Source organism: Micromys minutus, assembly GCF_963924665.1.
Source record: "Micromys minutus genome assembly, chromosome: 21".
Classification (NCBI taxonomy): domain Eukaryota; kingdom Metazoa; phylum Chordata; class Mammalia; order Rodentia; family Muridae; genus Micromys; species Micromys minutus.
Window position 1 is genome coordinate 5,071,329 of NC_137956.1, and position 18,626 is coordinate 5,089,954.

At 39.5% G+C, this 18,626-nt stretch overlaps 1 protein-coding gene across 1 annotated transcript in view; it reads left to right on the plus strand.

Annotated features, from left to right (window-relative positions):
* The window catches only part of ALDH1A2 (aldehyde dehydrogenase 1 family member A2), a 74,725-nt gene that overhangs the window by 14,919 nt on the left and 41,180 nt on the right, over positions 1-18,626 (plus strand). Inside the window, exons 2-3 of the mRNA XM_080934011.1 lie at positions 17,440-17,544; positions 17,742-17,882. Of these exons, the coding sequence (XP_080790137.1) occupies positions 17,440-17,544; positions 17,742-17,882 (246 nt within the window). The remainder of the gene's footprint in view (positions 1-17,439; positions 17,545-17,741; positions 17,883-18,626) is intronic.

Genomic DNA, 18,626 nt, shown 5'->3' on the forward strand with positions numbered 1-18,626 from the left:
CTCAAAGCCTATTTCCCAGGCCGCTGATCAGTCCCTTTCCAGGCTAGGACTGTTTGAAGCACACACTCCCCTTTTTAAAAACCCTGCTTTCGTGCAGGAATAAGGACATCCGGGGAGCCTAGTTCATGTGTGGGATGGTCTCTTCTGTCTTTTCAGGTCTCTCTGATGGTTTGGCAGTAGATCTCAAGTAACAATGGAGAATATATAAATTAATGAAAAAACAATCAAACACAGAGAATATGGGTGATTAGAACATGCACAAGTTAGTTGCCTTCCAAAAAAGACTTATTCTTATGTGTATGGATTTGTTTACCTACATGCATGTATGTATACATGTACATGTGTATGGATTTGTTTGCCTACATGCATGTATGTATACATGTACATGTGTATGGATTTGTTTGCCTACATGCATTATGTATACATGTACACGTGTATGGATTTGTTTGCCTACATGCATGTATGTATACATGTACACGTGTATGGATTTGTTTGCCTACATGCATGTATGTATACATGTACATGTGTATGGACTTGTTTACCTACATGCATGTATGTATACCATGTACATGCCTGGAACCTTCAGAAGCCAGAAGGTGGTGTCGGATCCTTCGGAACTAAAGTTACAGAGTAAAGAGTTAGCCACCAGGTACTAACAGAACTCAGATCCTACAAGAGAAACAAGTGTTCTTAGTTGCTGAGCCATTTCTTCAGCCCCTTGAATTGGTTGTTTGCATCTTGAATCAAAATCAATAAAACATCTCACTGCTCACTGACCCAGCATTTTCTGTAATCCAGTACCTTATTCAAACATTATTACCCCTTGGCAGAGTGTTTTCATCTATATTGTGTATGAGAAAACTGAGCCCTAGAATGCTTACATGGCATACCTAAGTTATGCTCTCTAAGTCATTGTTAGGCATGTAGGAATTTAACACATTGAGGATCTACGAGAGCATAGAGGGAGTGTGGGCACATGTGCATGTATGCCTGTGTGTGTGTGTGTGTGTGTGTGTATGTTCAGAGAACAGGGAGAGACAGAGACAGATAGGGAAGGGACAGGTGGGAGATTGAAATTTGATAAAAAAGCAGGAAGGCCTCTAGCAGACAAAAATCAAGTGTAAGACTAGGACATGGCCTATGTCTAAAAGAACTTTGGAGAGCTAAGAGGCCACAGCTGATATGGAATGTCTTTTTCAGTGCTGACCTGGATCACAGAATTTCTGGACTTTTGGTTGTGAATGACTTGAGATAGCATGGAGCTTTTAAAGCAGCACCTAAAGAGGCCAGGCATCTCTAACTCTTTCCAGCTAATCTGGAGCTAGCTTTGTCTCCCTCAAAATGAACTGTCCTCTGGAGAATATGTCTAATGACTAATCAGATTGTCCCTTTGTTTCTATGCTTTTCTCGGTGTCTTTTCACTTTCAGAAAAACAGAGACAGAGAGACAGACCGACCTTTTAGATGACCATCTCAGAAGCTGAGTGTCACTTTGCTGTCTCACTGCCAATATTCCTGTTTCTTCCTGCCTGTGTCGTTACCGATAATGTCAGTACTGCATATTGGTATGATATACTGGGCATTCAATGCTTGATTTAAAATACTGATATATAGTCAGCTCAGAAAAATAATTGACAAACTGTTTCATTTGATTTTTAATTCATGTGTCCAATACTTTTAAGAGTGTAGCTGCTTTCTTTCTGGAAAGCCTGTTCTTCTTTCTGCTTTTCAGTTTAGGACACAGCATAAATGACATTTAGGTCACACACCATTGGATCCATTATTTAGAATTTTTAGTTGATTTTTAGTTAGAATTGATTAATTAAGTCATGGCAAAGCAAGTTTAGTAAAAACCATGCCTGTGCCAATAAAAGATTATATTTATTGAACAAAGGCCACACCTCCACATTACCAAACCAGAACTGAAGGTGGAAAATACCGACAGTCATCTAGGTGTTCTTTTCTTTAAGGTGCCAGGGGTGGGGGGAGGCAGATACAGATGGAGTTTTAACACTTCTTAGCCAGATGTTTTGGCATGAATCAAGGGGCATAGAATGGCAATTTTGATCCAGTCATGGAGGTGGATATTTGAAGAGGAGGTTCAATCTTCACTATTAGTGATGTAAACCAGCTCTGTCTTTTTATTTTGTATTTGTAAACTCTTAGCTATCAGGAAAATAAGCTGAGCTGCTTTTCCAGAGTTAAAAAGACTTTTGTTGCTTTTGTAATGCCCTCAAATTATTAGCTTCACAGAGCACTGTACTACATTGGCTTCTAGTGATTGGTTCTTGTTCATAAAACTGTAATCAAGTATATCTACCGAGACAGCAAGTAGACCTGTAGCAAGTTCAGGTGACTACACGCAGCCAGGCTTCAAACAACTGCAGTGTATTTCACTAGAAACTGTTGAGCCTCTGTGTACAAACTGATGGATCTGTCTACTGATCTGCTGACTGGTACTCTCCAGTGGTGATCCAAATGAAATTCAGTGGCAAACTAAGTATTATTTAACTTCCCAAGGCACTGCATACTTCAGTGTTTAATGCACATAATTTAAAGCATTAACTGTAAAAATAACAAAACTTTCCATTATTGAAATTAAGCCTGGCAGCTGTGTCAAAGGATTGATTGATGATAGGAGATGGTTTCCACCTAAGTCCTATCCATACCTACTGTTTAGAAAATGCCTCAGAGTTCAGATTTTCCCGTTCCAATATTATTCACGACCACCTCTGTCCATACTGTAGTCATGGCAACTGTTCTGTGAGCTTAAAAGGGTGCAAAGCCTAATTCACCCCCCAGAACGGCTTCAGAAGTGGTTAAATGATGCAGCTTGCATGGCTAACGTGCACTGCTGAGTCTTCTTCCCAGTAACTGATGAGATTAAAAAGCAACTTAATGCAGCCATTAGGATAGTCTTCCCTGTTGATGGCTAATCTAAATGCCTTATTATGACCACCTTCCCTTAGGAACTTAAAAAAAAAATATTTTGGTTATTTTTTCGTGTTTGCTATCTTAGGATATAAGAGAAAGCAAGTAAAACTCAGAGACCTTTCATAAAGAAATGCAGAGAGAGGAGAATCTTTCATTTTAAGCTGTAGGCACATACATGCTCTACATCACTAATGGCACACCAGCCTTGTAAGGGAGAGAGGTCTTCCTTTCCCTTCCTGTGGAAGAGAAAACAAAACTTAAAGAGGTAACTTGCTAACTTACTCAGTGTTTATGGGAACAAGCAGACTGATAGTTATATGGAGACCATTCACTCTGATACTTACTTCCTAGGGTGTTCTCATAAGAAAGATGAAAAAAAAATACTTTCAGAGTTTTTGACTTCAGTCCTTGCTGACTTCCCTACTTTACTGTTTTCCATACATAGAGACAACTTTCTGAACAGTCTTCAAGCATGGGCAAGTAAAGTAACTCTTCATTTACTTTGAGGTAGGGAAAGACAAATGGGGTGTTTGTGTGTGTGTGTGTGTGTGTGTGTGTGTGTGTGTGTGTGTGTGTATGCACACGCTCTTGCACACACGCTTACCTGCTCATATATGGAGGGGCAGAGGTCCACTTTGGCTGTCTTCCTCAGTTACTCTACACTTTACATTTTCATTCTTAGTGAACCTGGAGCTCATAGGTTGGCTTCACTGGTCTGACCAGTGAGCTCCAAGGATCTACCTGTCTCTTCCCTGCCTACTTCCTTGTTGAGGTTGTAGACACACACTGTATATCTGGCTTTTACATGAGTGCTAGGGGTCTCAACTCAGATCTCCAAGCTTGTGCAACAATCATTTTACTGTATGAGGCACATTCCTAGTCTCTCACTCCCAATGGTCTCTTGGAAAATAAAACTGTATAGGCCAACCTGGTTGCCTTTAGTTGATGTTAACATGCACATGTCTATGGTCTAACTGTGTTAGCTTGGTAGTACAGCCATATTCTCCACTTACATATCTGAACATCTCTCCTGGAGACAATGAGTTGTCTGTTTCTTTATGACTTGGAAGGGCCACTCTGATTGGTAGAAAGCACTCGCTATGGTGCATTGTCCTGGTTACTTCCTGAAAGCGTACCTCTGGGAAGATGGTATTTCTGAGAGAGGAAAGTATTTTATATGACATTTCCTTCCCAGGTGCTGATCCTCTAGGATGTTGTAAACTATTTACAGAAGGGAATTCTACTTCAGTACAGAGCTTTTCAGATGCTCTCCACGTAGTGCCTCTAGTAAAGTGCCAGTGTGAATTTTTACTTTCATGTTCTTAGCCAGGAAGGGAAACTGTTGCCAAACAGCTGTGACTGACTCATAAACACTTTGGCAATTGATGAATTTCTCTTGCTCAGCTTGGATACCTAGATTCTACAGAGGAAGGGGGTGTGGTGTGAGAAGGCCCTCACTCAGATGTAGTCAGTTCCTAAAAGCAGTCACTGGTCCTTCCCCTTTCTCTCTGCTCATCCCAAGTCAGCCCTTCTAAGCCAAGTCATTAGGATAAGATTGCTTTTGAAGTCTTCCCTTGTAGCTGCTATGTAGATGTTCGTGGTTTTAAGAGCACACAACTATTCTTTAGGAATCACAGAAAAAAGTGCTATCAGAGGCTCAGCATAGTCTGGCTGCTCTCTGTTCCCTGGAAAAAGTTCTCCTAGGGACACCAGCAATGGAGATGTCTCAGCACCACATGTCCTAATGTAAGCCAGGGTTTCCTCAACATATTGAACCTTTAAAGAATGAAATGTGGAGTAATTGTCTCTGTATGCTGGTTGTGCTGGAAGAAGAGAGAGCTTAGATGCAAGTAAAATTCCTTCTGCTGACTAATTACTAAGGTATATCAAGGTTTCTAACAAAGCCTGTGAAAGAAGCAGGGAGGGCTAGCTCAATACCTTGTTGGCTCTCCAGCTGCCTCTTCAAGTCAATATCAGCAAAACATTAAATGTAGGAAAAGCAGTGGCATGGGAACCAGAGCATGGTGGTTCTGGCATCTACTGTGCCACTCTCAGAGGCACACAGTCATCGACAAGTGACTGGATTTTATGTACTGTGTATATTGTGTAAGTTGTGTGTAAGGTCCCATCTAGTTCTGTGACTGTCTCTTTCACAGCTATTCATTCTATTTCATTCTAGTCATATTCATATCAGACAAAGATACTCATCAGTGAATATTAAAGCTTTAGTAAGCTTGGCTGTCAAAGCACCAGCTTGACACACAGATGGTTACACAGTGGAAACCAAAGCCAGGTTTCCTGGGAGCCTGTGAGGCACCTTTGTTCCTAAAGGCTGTAACAAGATATTGGTATTGTTTGTAGGACACTAAAATCATATTCTTATTAAAAACTGTTCACTTTAGACAAGAAACACACAGACAAGTGCCCTAATAGTGTACCATAAAATAGGTCGTGGGATCCAGACAAGTTAGAGGGAAATAGGCAAAGTGAGATGATATTCAGTGTTGACTAAAGGACATCTTGTCTCAAAGGTGAGGGGAAATGGCTCTAGGAGTCTAAGAGCCTTGACTTTGAAGGGCATATTCTAGTTCGTACTGAAAGAAGTACTTGCTACTTATGCAGTATCAACATGCAGCAAACTTTTATTGAGCAACTACTAAGGCCACAGTTTCATTTTCAGATAGCTATAAAAATAAAGATGGCCTAGTGGTGCAGTTGTTCTTAAGGAGCAAACAACAAAGTAGGTACATCAGTAAAAGTATTGCAGGCTAATATGATAGGTAGGCAGGAGATGGTGGAGCATCTGGGGAAGTCTTTTTTTGTATTTGAACTATGTTTTGAAAGAGTGTCATTACCTTAAAATTTAACAAGTAAAGAAAGGGAGCAGCATGTTCAAATATCCTGACACATAATAGTTCATGTCTTGCTAAAAAAACATGTTGTAGGTTTAATGTGGAATTTGGGAGGGCTGAGGGTGATAGATTATTTGAATATCTATATCTCTCCCCAATTTTTATGTTGCAACCCAAGTGATAACCTAGGCAAGAGTATTAAAGGTGAAATCTTTGATCAGTGATTAGACAGTTTTCCAGGAATGGGCTATGTCCTTACAAGAGAGACCTAAAGCAGCTAGCCCATCTCTTCTGCTGTATGAGTACCAAGGGAAAAGGTGTGATCCGTGAGCCAGAGAGTGGGCCCTCACTAGACAAGGTGTGATCCGTGAGCCAGAGAGTGGGCCCTCACCAGACACCGAACCTGCTGGTGCCTCGATCTAGCTCTCAGAGCTGTGAGAACTTAGTGCTATCTGTAAACCACTTGCTTTATGTTGTTTTGTAGTAACATAAATGTAGTTGAATAAATCTAGAGAGAAGCTTAAATCTGCAGGATTTAGGGCACTTCTGCCATTGGCTTATGCAAGGTTGTTGGTTCTTCAGAGGCACCAACTCCCACCATATTTAGGTATGGACACATACTTGATGGAAAACAGAATGTTGGGAGTTTGGCATGGTGTTCTTCTGTATCATTGTTCTGGCTTAGGCATAGGTAAAGGATTGGATGGGCCAGATCACATAGGAAGAGACACAGAGGTTACTTGCTTAGGACAGTACAAATACAACTCACAGGTTATTCAACATGGAGGAGGCTGCACTGGTTACTGCCCTCTTCCCAGCACCACACTCATACTAAGCTAAAGGTATTCTCAGCAGAGTTCTTTAAGAACTTGTGCTTTGGCAGCTCTGCCTCTCTTTACTCAAAGATGAAGTGTGCTCAAAGATGAAGCCCAAATCCTTTCTCCATAAGAATGGAGACAGGCAGGTATGTGTGCTTTGACTGGGTTTCAAGGAAGCACACAAATTACCTCTCTGATATTATTATATGCAATTTGAATATAAAACATATCATTTTGATTAGAGTTGGGGAAATAGTTCAGCCAATAAAGCGCTTGATTTGCAAGCACAAGGTTGTGAGTTTGATCCCCACAATCCCCCCTTAAAAAAAAGGATAAGCATTGTGGTGTGAAGTTGTAATCCCAGCACTGGAAATGCAGAGACTGGTAGCTCCCTGGGACTTGCTGGCCAACCAGCCTACCCTTCTTGATGAGCTCTGAAACAGTGAAAGACCCTGACTCCAAAAACAGTGGAAAATGCCTGAGGAAAGACTCCTCTGGCTTCCACATTCACAAGGACACTTGTGTATGCACACACACCTGCACACCTGAACACACAGAGATAGATCATTTTGTAAGTGTGTGCCTCAGTGCATAGGGGATGCTCAATATCTCTATGTGTCGCTAAACATTGTATTAATTCAGCAACAGCTGGACTGGTCTCCCCGAGCCGTGGCATCACACACTTCGAGTTAAGAGTAGGACTAGTCTTACCCACCAGTGCCTAGCATGGTGCCTGACATAGAGTAGATGCATAGTAAGTGCTTGCTTGGACTAAAAGGAGTCATGATAAAGGAGATAAGAAGTAGGTACCAATTGCCCTAACCTTTTTGTTCTCTCCTTTTTCCTTATTCTTTTCAGTTCCCCTCTTTCTCATAATAAACAGTGTCATGACTCCCTTAAGTATCCTAACTATTACCTTTTAAAGAAGATAATACTTCTTTCATTTTCTCTCTACAAAAATGAAAAGTGACATGCCTCTATTATAAAGAAATGGCCTCAGCAACTTCTGGAAAAGCACTAGTGGTTAATCAGTTACTTTTTATTTAAATACATATGCTTAATGCTGAATTACATTGTAAAACTCTCAGGGTGATTTATGGTCTCAGTCGGCCTTAATTAACATCCATTCCAGGGGAATAGTAAATGGGAATGGCCTTCACAATTGAGGGCGAACAATGAACTCTCTGGGTGTTGTCCAATTTGTAACATGATTTACATGGAAGCAAGCCCTTCCTTTCTTGGGGTTATCCCTTTTTCATCTGGTGTTTAGGACGGGTTATATATAATCCATAGATAGGGACATTTGCTGTCAAATACGCTGGGTGATTTAGAGCTAGGCCACAAAATGGTCACTATTAATAAAGAGGGGGAAACAGAGAGAGAAAAAAATTCTCATCTGAGACTTTGCAGGGATTCCAGGTTCTTGCTATGTGTCATCGCTTGTCCAGCCCACGGCGGTTTTACGAAGTGACCATAATGAAAGTCAGATTGAATGCACAGGATACATACATTTAATCAACAGCCATTGGAGCCTGGAGTGCTGCAAGAGTTATAAGAACCCTGTGAATGCAAATTTATGGTGAAAGAATCCAAGGGGCGGGAGGAGATGCCTGTCTGCTGAATGGTACTACCTGATACGGGACACCAAAAGACTTTTCCAGAGTGAGCGATTGCAGCCTAAGGCTTGCCTTGTAAAGCTGCCAGCTGCTTGGTTTCAAAACTTGAAACATTTCCAAAACCTTAGACGAGGCACTTTATACATGCACTAGAGTAAATACTCTGGTTTTACTACCAATTTAAATGTGCTCAGTTTACAGTAATGAGCTTGTATAGGCATTACCTTGTTTATAGAAAGTGGAACAGGAAGAAATGAACATTAACCAGGACCAGTAGCAGTTCCCATTGCCTTCTCCTGCAACACGGATGGATGGCGACTCTAGTTTCTTCTAGTTTGGGACTATGTCACAACTGATACTGATGTGTGTGCTTGGCTTCGACGCCATGTTGCTCCAACAGAGTCCCAGATGCTGTCAGCCAACCAGTTCCTATCAAAGCCACCCACTTGACTGTTTCTTACTAGTTTTAGTATAAGAGATGCCGGTAGCAGAGTGAGGAATTATGGGACAGTAGAGTATACATAATTGGTTTTGTTTTAGCCAAACCAGCTTTCTACAAGTGATTTGGTCTCGGGAGTCATTTCTTTCCTCTTAACAATTATTTGCATATGATTTGATGTGGATATGGAAGCCCTGGTCTTTGTCTCTTGGAATGGTGAGTCAGGACCCTCTTACTGATGTGATCATATACCACAGACAGACAGATGTGTTTAGACTGAGAGACACAATGCCCTTGGCCTAGAGAAGAAGGAAAACAAATCTAGGAGACCCCATCAAGCATGGTATCTAAAAGAGAGTAGACACTCGACAAATGTTGAAAGAGATAAGAAGACAGACAAAGGGAGGTCAGGAGGGTGCTAATAAAAAGAGACCGTAGAAGCCCGGGCTAAGAGGCACAGCCTCTCAAGTTCAACTGTGTTTAGATTTTTGGAAAAGAAAATATGAGAGGAGAAGCCACATAGGAAAATTCTGAGGTTAACGAAGAAGGAAACAGGGACAGGATGGCATTGATATTCATAATAGAGATTTATTAGGCATTATAAAGAAGAAAACAAATTTTTCTGAGTCCCATTGACCCCCATGTCCTTTGGTCTGGCTGCTGGTCTTTCTTTTTCCATCTCTTTGCATGGCTTCTCAGACTGTTTGGGACCAAGGACATGGACTTAGAACCATCAGCAGGACAGTACCCCAGCATGAGCAAACTCCTGCAGAGAGAAGTAAAAACACAAAGACTGCCAAGGCCGAGAGCTGGACTCGAGCCCTCAGCAAATTCATTTCTCACAGCTCAGTCGTTCTGTATGCCTACAGTTATGCTTGCCTGTTTTCATGTCCCAGGTGCTCTGTTTGCTGATGGGTCTTGCTTTAAAAAATAAAAACAAAAATCAAATAGGTTTTCATGTTGAAAAAAGAAAAACAGAGTTTTTAAGTTAAGTAGTTATTAAGCTGGGCTAATTCAGAATGTCAGTCCTGACAGAGTTCTGGGAGGTGGCGTCCCTTTCATTGTGTTCCTTCCTCCCTCTCTTTCCTCACCTCTTGTTCTCGAATCTCTTCCCTTGTTGTTTATTGCCCTGATGTAGCTCCTGTCTCCCTGTTTCCTTGCCTTTAACACATGAATTTCTTTATTCATTTAGTTACAACATCGAATCGATGAGATTGTTTTGGGGTCTCTTCTCTTTTAACAAAAATATATGTTAAAACTATTTTTCTAGCATTATTTTACTGACTTTATGTATTATTGGAAACTTCTTTTTTCTTCCTGGATATTTTCACCCCATTATATCTTTGTTCTTTATAAATATGGGATTAATTGATAACCCTGAAATATGTTTCTCTTTTGTCATGGCTTCCTATTTTCTACAACTGGCTGCTTCTCTTATGGTTTTGGATTTACTTGCAATTGTTTGTATGGATTTCCATGATTCCTGAGCCTTGCCCCCCGAATGTTCCCTCCCCACCCTGAGGAGGATGCTGTGGTAGGGGCTGATGCTGAACAGCCAGAGGAAGCTCAATCCTGTGAGCTTTCTGTAGGGCCAGGGACTTGGCAGAGGGGAAAAAAGCTAAACGTGTTTTTTTTCTCTGCCACCTTTAAGCCTGGGAGGATATCAGATGGTCCCTAGAAAGGGGCTGTCATCAAAGAGGGCCTGCCAGGCCAGCAGATCATTTTATTAGGGATAGAGTTTCTGTCTTCTACTTTGCCTGTCCTATCCCAGGTCACCCTTCCTCATTATTTCTTGTTTCCTGGAGTATTCTTCTAACATTTCAGCCACACCATCGCCCAATACCTCCCTTCTCTGCAGAGAACATTTGCAATGCTTATCTCTGCTGTCCATCTTGGCACTAAATCACAGACTCCCTCACATCAGTTAACTTTCCTGAAAGCAATCTCATTTGTGAAATATTATTATAAGTCCCAGAACAGCAGAGGATACATCTTCTTTGAGTTTTCAGTAGTACTTACAAACAAGTCCAGGCCTTCTTTAATAAAGATTGTATAGGGTTTTCTTTTTCTATAAAATAAAATTTTTGCTTAATTATTCTCCCCCCTTCTTAGTTCCAAATTATGCTATTTCTGTCTTGTCGGGTTATTTGACGGGAAGGATGTGAGAGGGAGTTGTGCAGATCTTTTAATCTTATGAGCTGGTGCATTGTGAGCTCGATCCATAGGTCTCCAGTTTTAGACTTTCTTTAAGCAAGTACGTGTAAATGTCCGTGGTTTTAAAGGTTAGTAGTTGCTGCTGGAAATAGTGACACAAGGCTTTGATATAATCAATGTGGGAAAGCATGTCCTTTAAGAGTCTTTCTGTCACAGTGCAATTAGATCTTGGACAAATATGTACAAATATGCACAGAAACACATTATAGTTATATATATTTAAATTTCAGTCTAGGAATTTTTGATAGTATGTCAACCATACATTGATCTTACATGCTCAGGCTGTGCTATAATCCTGATTTTTTTTAGATTTCTTAGGAATTTCTGTGTAAATAATTATGATATTTCTAAAGACCTCCCCCAGTCTCTGCCTTATATATGTTAATATTTAATCATCTGTTATAATATGGCATGTTACAGTATGAAAGAGAAATACTAAGAGCAGATATCCTTAGAGCTGTTACTTTTAATAATGAAAAAGAACAGAGTTAAAGGAAATCACAAAAGCTAGATTTTCTCTAGTGGCAAATACAGGTGCTAGTTGTAAGAACAGTAAGATAAACCTGCTCAGCACTGCAGGATGCTAGGAGAACAGCCAGTAAGATGGACCACATCCAGGACGACAGACACCATTTAACAAATTCCAAACAGTAGAAATAAGACAAATATGCTCTCAGATCACAGAGGACTGAACTAGAACAGAAAGGCAGCTCTGCAGCCCCACCTCCTTGTCATGCCTGGAGGCTAAACAGCATAATTCTAAACTATACCAGTGCCAATGGGAAAAAACTCAAGAGAAAGTGAAAATATTTTGAACTAAATACAAATAATTCATCAAAATAATATTGAATGTATATATTAAAAGAAAATTAAGCTTCTGTTTTAGGAAACCAGAGAATGAAGAACTATGTAAGTCTAGACTAAACAGAAGAAAATAATTTTTAAAAAGATAGCAGAAATGAGCTAACTTATTTTTTTAAAAAAATCATTAAGTACCAAACTGCTAGCCTAGATAGCCAAAGTGAGAAAATCCAAATTACTATTTTAGGAATGAAAAGATACATTTAAAATTATTAAATTAAAAATTAAAAGAAATAAAAATATTATAAAAATTGTGGACCCACAAACTTGATAAGTGAAATGAACAAATTCTTATAAAGATGCATTCAGTGAAACTTTAAGCAAAGAAAAATAAATTTAAATAACCTAAATGTATCCAAGAGATTGAGCTGGTGATTAATAAACTTAAAAGCATCAAATCCAGATGTTTTGTATCAAACACATAAATTCTTTACATTCTATTCCAGAAGGTAGAATAGGGGAATAGGGGGCATTAATTCATTTTATGGGGCTATCATTATCCAAATACCAAAACTATATAAAGACTTTATAAGAAAAGAAAGCTACAAAGCAGACTCTCATGAACATGATTGCCAAACGTTCAACACAAACGTTAGCAAATTTTAGTCCAACAACATATAACAGACACCAGTGTGTTTTCCTGACCAGTGAACTGATAAAAGAAAAAAACTGTATCATCATGTTGCTATAGGGGACATGTTTGACAAAATCTTAATACCCAGCCAAGACAAAACACCTCTCAACAAGCTAGGAGCAGAAAGAGAGTTTCCTTCATAATATTTATATAAAACATAGAACAGCCAATATACATAATGGTGTAAAACTAGAGCCTTTCATTCTTAATATTGGAAGAAGGCAAGGTGTCCCTGTTGTCACTCATCTGTAGCAGTGGAATGAGTTCCTGGTTAGTCAGTAAGCTCAGGAAAGGAAATAAAAGTATATGGTCTAAGAAAAAATGAAATGGCCTTTGTTTATAAATGAAGTGATTGTTGTAAAATCTCTAGGACACTACCCCTCACTCCAGAACAGAAAGCTTCTTAAGACTAGTGAGATTACAAGGTTGCAGAATCAGCCTTAATACAAGAAAGAAGCACTGGAATTTAAAATTTTAAATACATGATACCATTGAGGGAATAGGCAGATGAGAGAGATTGGTTTCAGTATCTTTAGAAGAATATATTCTTTATAAGCCATAGTTTTGCTAAAATAATTCAAAAGAGTGGAGAGATATCCCATGGATACGAAGACTTGGTATGTTAGAAGTCAGCTCTTTTTACCTTGATCTGTACATTAAATTAAATCACAAAAGTTTTAGTAAATTATTTTGTAGCCATCAGCAAACAGATTCTAAGATGAATACAGAAAAGGCAAAAGACCCAGGATAGTTAACTATTCAAAGAGGATGAAGTTGGAAGGTAGTATTATCCAACTTAAGGCTAACTAAAAAGGTCTAGTAATGAGACAGTATGGTACAAGAAAAAGTCAATAAATAATATTTATAAAGACAAAAATGATGGAGCTAAGGCCTCCATTGACAAGTTCACTTCAAGGTGGAGGTTTCTCAGATTTCTCAGTTATCATAGGATAGACAGATACAATGTTGGATAGAAAGATAAACATCCTATTACATAGAATTGAGACCAGAGTCACAAATATAGAGCTGCTTCTAATAATTAGTATACTGGGGCAAGAAAAGCAAAGCAAAACGTAAAAATAGATGAATGAAAACTCAAGCTAGTTGTTAACTCTAGCAGCCAGACAGGTCAAGCTGGAGGTAGGGTCACGGAGAAGCACTTAGGAAGTTCAGCAGTGCTGATAGTCTAATGCAGGGGCGGTGTGTTCAGTGTCTCCAGTATGATATAGCTTAACTTGTGCTTTTGTTACACATATCCTTTTGTATAAAGTGCAACAGAACATAATAAAAATATCTTGCCCAAATTAAGTCTTCATTTTTCAGTATGTCTGAGATTTTGTCTTGTTGCAGAGGTATTCCTAGTCTTATCTGTAAAGACTGTAATTCACGTCCCCTCCCAACAGGCATTCCATTGCAGCAACATTAATTTAGACCCCACCATATGCAATATGCTTTTAATACCAACAGTAACCCATAAAATATCAGTGGGACTTTACACAACCATGAAAATAAAGTTAACGCTCACAAGCTAATTTGTCTCATCCTCTTAGGAACCTGAAAAGGGCAGATTCCTTCTTTTATGGGCTGTCTGTTTCTTTTGCCTTCACGTACACCACAGAATTATGTTAAAAGTGAATGCTTGTCATTTATAAAGAAATTAAGCAATAGTCAGACTGGGAGTAAGATATATATTCTTTTTTATTTTGAAGCACTGCAGAAGGAAAAAAATCCACATTTTTTCCTTACACTCACCCTGAATCCCATAAAACTGTATAACAGAATTTTCTAGTATCTTGCTAACAAGCCTTTGAGTGAAAATAACATGAAAAACATTAAATTAAGCATTTTTGGCAACACAGGTACATATTTTAAGATAGTCTTTGAGTTGTTTTATTTTCCACAAACTGAACTTTAAAGGAAGCTTTGGAAAAAAGGAAGGTGTTGAGCTATTTATTTCTTCATTCAGAATGTTTGTTTTGACATTTTATAGTTAAAAAATTTAAAAAGCACTAGGGCTGGAGATCTGGCTCAGCGGTTTGGAGCACTAGCTGCTCTTTCAGAGGTCCTGAGTTCAAATCTCTGCAACCACATGGTGGATCACAACCATCTGTAATGGGATCTGGTGCTGTCTCTGGTGGGTTTGAAGACAGCAACAGTAGACTCATATACATTTTTTAAAAGACATTAAAAGAGGACTCATAATTATCAACATTTTAATGTTTAAATAATTCCAATCAACAGTAAGTTGGAAATTGGTGTTAAATCTTCACCCAGATTCTCTAGATGTTCTCATATAACCACAGTATGATATTAAAAATCAGAAATTTGACCTTGTCATATTATTCTCTAATGTTAAAGCTTTAATTATAGTTTCTCATTTGTCTCACTGTCTCTTCTCGTGTTGTCTCCCTCCGAGCTAGTCCATGGAGACATGATGCAGTCGTTTTTTGTGGTTTATTGTTCCTCTCCTCCTTTATGATCTTGGCTCTGTAGAAAAGCACGGGCAGCTCTTTTGTTGGGTGTTGTTTAGTTTAGATTAGCCAGAGGTTTGTCCTGTTCAAACCCACGTTGTATTGTTGGGAAGAAACGCTGCAGAGGAGACCTTAGCTCTCGGACCTCACAGGACTGGCAGACTGGTACTAATTTATCACTTCACTTCTGTCAAGTCTGAGCTCAGGACTGAAGTGGTGTTTGCCAAGTACTACTGTTCTCTGTGCAAGAAGTAAGGAAGGAAGGGAGATCCTTGAGGCATGAATGCAGGAATCCCCATGCTTTCATTACGTTTCCCTCCTGATCTCTCCTTCAGTGGAGATCACTACAGTGTGTGACAGGTGCTGAGCATCCACATCCTCTGTTCTCTCACACCTGCTGCCTGGAATTTGAGGAGTTTTACCTGTTACCTGTTTATTTGTTAAACCATTTCACTAACTATCAGATGCCCTTGCCATTCCATGGTAATAATCTGTTACTATCATTAGTTATTTTGAATGACAAAAAGAAGCTTTAGAGATAAAAATAGAAACCCTAAAACTATCAGCTTATGTCCAAGTAGCATAACTGGACATAACTGCTGAGCTGGAGGAAGGCACGCCTGGAGCACAGAGCCAAGCGGGAGTGGTGCAGACACAGCGGAGCCACAGTCCAGAGCACTGGAGCTCTAGGACACACTTAGATCCCATCGTTGGCCACTGGGAACCCCTTCATAACATCCACACTGTGTGCCTTCTGATTCAAATAAACCCTTTCTAATATTTCTAGCAGGGTTTTATGTTTTCAGTGATTGCTTTGAAAACTGTAGAGTAAGAATAGTGGGCTGGTACAAGGTAAGAGCTGAGGTGTGGCAAGTGGCACTGCCTCTTCATCGGACCTGGTGTCAAATGGTCACCAGGGACTAGCACATGGTGAGCACGGCGCCTGCACAGCAGCTGCCACTCACGGTCTGGAACATCCCTCATCTCAAATTTGGACTCCAGAGTTTTAAACACAGCTCTGCTGGGTTGCACTAGTCAGTGCTTCTGGTTCTTCCTGCCCCTCCTCCTTTCAGTGCAGTCTTCGCAAAAGTCCCAAGGCTCGCCATTTTGTAGAGGAGATGGCCGCTTTTAATATTATAATTTATTATTTATTTACTTAATATTACACTTGAAAAGCCTTTCAATTTTGGTTTTATACATGTTATAGTAAGTAAAGTTTACTCATGGATGTCATAAAGATAAAAATATATTTTTATTAAAATAAGACAGCTTGGTGCCTTGGTAGCCTTCTTACACAATATTAAATGATTAAATTCTTATTGAGTGTTTTTTTTTTTTTTCTCTTTTTCTTTATTGGAAGGTATGGTGTTTGCTAGCAAGGATTTTTTGTTTTGTTTTGTTTTTCTGTTTTGGAGATCAAATCTTAGATCATGTACATGGGGCAAACATTCTATCACTGAACTACACACCACCACAGGCTAATTCTTTGTTTAGAGTTTGAGAAAATTTATCTTACAGCCTCTTAGCCAACAGTTTTACTAGATAGCTCCTTGTATCTTAACCAAAACATTTCAAATGTGTCTCTGCTTCCACCTTCCGATCTAAGGATCATGAAGTGTCTTTCTCTTTTAATTGTCCTCTGTCCCATGATAGAGAATTTTAATTCTGAAATTTAACTCAGTTCAATAAAAAAGTTAAAAAATATGACCAAGATGACGTCTCTGAACTGTTTTTATGTACCACAGTGGGCACCCATGTATACATATACACATAAAAAAAATAAACAAATGTAAAAAAAGAATAAAAATAATTTTCTACTTGATCTTTAGAAAACCTTTAAGAAATAATAAAAGTCATGCATCCCTTAGAAATATACCCCATAAGAAAACATAAGAAATAAACTTAAATCCAGAAGACAAGAGTGTTATTTCAAACACTAAGGAGTGGTAACGCTGGGAAGAGCTCTTTAAAACCTTTTATAACTGTAAGAAAAGCATGCCTCTAATAAATTCTTAGACCAGTTTGAAAGTTCTAGAAGCCCTTTGGTTTTGCTAACACATGTGCCTTGTGACTTGTCTAATTCACTAGTTAGACTAGGTAAGTCCATTTTAAATTCAGGATCTGACTGTAATTAGGGAAATACTTATTCTAGCACCATTCAGTTTCCTTAAAGATTCCCGCACACTTCCAACAGAGACACTGGTATGAAAGTCCTAATGACCACCACTTTGACCCATGGTTTTACCCCTGTAGATAATGGCCAGAAATTGAACTACCAATAGTGTTAGCATTGGTGTGGGATTGTGCAAAAGATACTTTGTCTTTCTGTATTTATCAATGGAAGGGCACTCTAATTGGTTGACATGTTCACCTAAGTTAAGATTCCTACTACTTTGTCTTTGGATGAAGCAGCTGTCATGAGACTATATCCCTCCTTCTTTCGGAGGGAGGTTGGACTTGCTACTGTTTTGAATTCCTTTCAATGCTTCAGAATTTACATCTGTATCTGTAAGGGAATAGAAGTGGTGTTACCAAGGTGCCTCCATATTGCTTGTCTTCTGATATCCCTGATGTCATCCATTTTATTGTGTCCTTCTGTAGATCTTTATTAACAATGAATGGCAGAACTCGGAGAGTGGGAGAGTGTTCCCTGTCTGCAACCCAGCCACAGGAGAGCAAGTGTGTGAAGTACAAGAAGCAGACAAGGTGTGTATTACTTAGAAGATTCCTTGTGGAATAACCACGAATAACATCGAAGCAATGAGTATGTGTCCTAGATGCCAACCTAGGTTTAAAGCATCATTTCTTTAATGACAGCATGTAAGGTGTGTGTGTGTGTGTGTGTGTGTGTGTGTGTGTGTGTGTAGTGTTTCTCTTCAGTTGTGCCTCTTCCTCTTTAACAGGTGGATATAGACAAGGCAGTGCAGGCAGCCCGCCTGGCCTTCTCTCTTGGTTCTGTGTGGAGAAGGATGGATGCTTCTGAAAGAGGACGTCTGTTGGACAAGCTTGCTGACTTGGTGGAACGGGACAGAGCAACTCTTGCAGTAAGTAAAATAAGGAAGCAGTTTTGTTTTTACTCCAAAACGACCACTCAGCTGGAAAGTGTTTTGTGAAGTGTTGTCACATAGGGGAGCTAGGAGTGGGTACAGTACATATAAATATGAGAGATCTTTGGGGAAACTCTTTGTAGCATTTTGAAGGAAAAAGGCCATAGCATTGCATCACTACTAAGGATCTTCCTTTCCCGTTTTCTCACACCTCCCACAAGTAAAGCAAAACACATTCACTTGACAAGCAAAACAAAAGCATCTAGAAACAGGACCTCCAGGCTGTTTGTAAAAGACAAATGCCAAGTGGCTCTTTTGCAGATCAAATAGGAAAAGAAGGCTGTGTACCCATTCTACTTCATTTGTTCTGCCAGCTTTTAGAATTATGATAGAGATTGCTGTTCCTTTCCACTAAACAATCACACACACACACACACACACACACACACAGAGAGAGAGAGAGAGAGAGAGAGAGAGAGAGAGAGACAGAGAGAGAGACAGAGACAGAGAGTGGGAGGGAGGGAGGGAGGGAGGGAAGGCGAGAGAGAGCATACGTAGGAACTTCTTATGTGATGAATCTTGTTTTTTTTTCTGCTGTTTTTTAAAGTAAAAATTACTTTGAGGAATGGAGTGCTGGCTTAGCAGATAAGAGTGCACCTCTTTCAGAAGACCTGAGTTAGGTTCTCAACACCGACATAGGGCAGTTCATAACTGCCTGAAATTCCAGACCCAGGGAATCAG